Source organism: Fulmarus glacialis, unplaced genomic scaffold (genome assembly GCF_000690835.1).
Source record: "Fulmarus glacialis isolate BGI_N327 unplaced genomic scaffold, ASM69083v1 scaffold33160, whole genome shotgun sequence".
NCBI classification, from domain to species: Eukaryota; Metazoa; Chordata; class Aves; order Procellariiformes; family Procellariidae; genus Fulmarus; species Fulmarus glacialis.
The window spans coordinates 38,112-39,748 of NW_009190161.1; the positions used below are offsets into that span (position 1 = coordinate 38,112).

The 1,637-nt window shown below is 38.9% G+C and overlaps 1 protein-coding gene across 1 annotated transcript in view; it reads right to left on the reverse strand.

The window, feature by feature from the left end:
- The window catches only part of LOC104081846 (ubiquinol-cytochrome-c reductase complex assembly factor 1), a gene marked incomplete at its 5' end in the record, with an annotated part of 4,555 nt that overhangs the window by 1,520 nt on the left and 1,398 nt on the right, over positions 1–1,637 (reverse strand). Inside the window, one exon of the mRNA XM_009584732.1 lies at positions 1,386–1,499. Coding sequence (XP_009583027.1) covers positions 1,386–1,499 — 114 coding nt within the window. The remainder of the gene's footprint in view (positions 1–1,385; positions 1,500–1,637) is intronic.

Genomic DNA, 1,637 nt, shown 5'->3' on the forward strand with positions numbered 1-1,637 from the left:
GTTTGGTTTTTATCTTTCTTGATGGTCAGAACCCAAACCATACACATTATTCAAGATCACAAGAGTACCATGGATTTAAAAAGTGGCGTGGCAACACTATTTTATTCTCTATTCCTTCCTTAGTAGTTCTGAGCATTTCTTTTACTTTTTTTAAACACTACAAAGAACTGAGCTGACATTTTGATAATACAATTATAATTTCAAAGATTCATTCCTGTGTGGTAACAGACAGTTTAGAGCTCATCAATATATATGTAAACCTGGGACTGTTTTTCTCAAGTGCACCACTTTAGAGTTGCCTACAGGAATGACCTGTCTTCACAGAAGCTGTGCTGATTCTTCCCCAATTTATCTGCCACATTTATTTGTGTCATCACTGTTTCCTATTCAACTGCTGATAGCTTCTCTCCTATCCTTTGCTTGAATATACAGAAGTGCAACAAATTCCCCACTTGGCAGCAAATTGTCCCAAATTACATACTTTTTATATGTGTTTGCTCCCTGCCAATCTTCAGCTTTAAACTTTCCTACAGCCTCACGGATGTTAAGCATCAGCAACCTTAAGCATTAAATTAAGTCTGTCCCTCCTGAGAAGCCCTCTAGCATTCCAAAAGTGTCCTCAGTCCCTTACAAAGTTCAGCCCTTTACTTCCCATACATTTTCTCAGACACACACTGAAATACTGTCTCTCCAAATCTCTATCTGGTCCTGAACATAGTATTGGAAACATTACAGAGAATGCTGTTGTGGAGGTTCTGGTTTTCAATTCCCTGTCCAACAAGCCTACACTCTTCCTCCAGAACCTCTCTCACCCCTTTTCTGTCTTTGGTACCCCCCGGGACTATATCCTACCAACATTTCCTAGAAACCTGGTTCACAAACCTCCTAAGGGTTGAGAGGACAAACACTACTTAATATAGTTTCCTCCAGGTAATAACTGAAAGAAACAGAAATAATTCTGGAAAACAAAACCTTTTACTTCTCTCCCACAAAGATCATCAGGAGACTTTCAAGCTCTGTGTGGTATTTCATCACGAAGAGGATCTCAACTCTGCAACATCAATTATAATTCTACAACAAGTTGCAGCCCATTTCTGACACATTTTGTCAAGCCCCTCCATAGCATAGGTCCAGAAAATGATGAGCAGGATTGCTTTCAATGTTCCATGAATTTCTCTGCAGCCATTTTTCATGAAACTGCAATAAGTATCCGCCAGTTCTTATATTTTTACCTTTTTCTCCTTAAAAATAATCACTGAATATAAAAATCAGTTATATTTATACGGAGAACTGAGCTACATAGTATGCAAGCAATAAAAATAAATATTTAATATTCTAAACAAGAGAATGACAGTAAGTAATTCGCGCTATGAGCTGTAGTGTACCTGTTTGCGCACATATTCTACAAGTAACTCCAGATGCCGAGGGTCCTCACAGTTCCTGTTAAAAAGGTTTCTCCAAAGAGCTGCTGCCAGAACATGATCATCAGACAAGATTCCCTAAAGGAAGTACAGAGGGGCATTAAAAACTGCACATGAAGAGTGTCTGAATACAAGACAACCGCTTGGCAACTGACAATATTAGCTGTCTCAAAGCCCACAGCCGCTATGGACTGTACATATGAAAAGGCATCAACA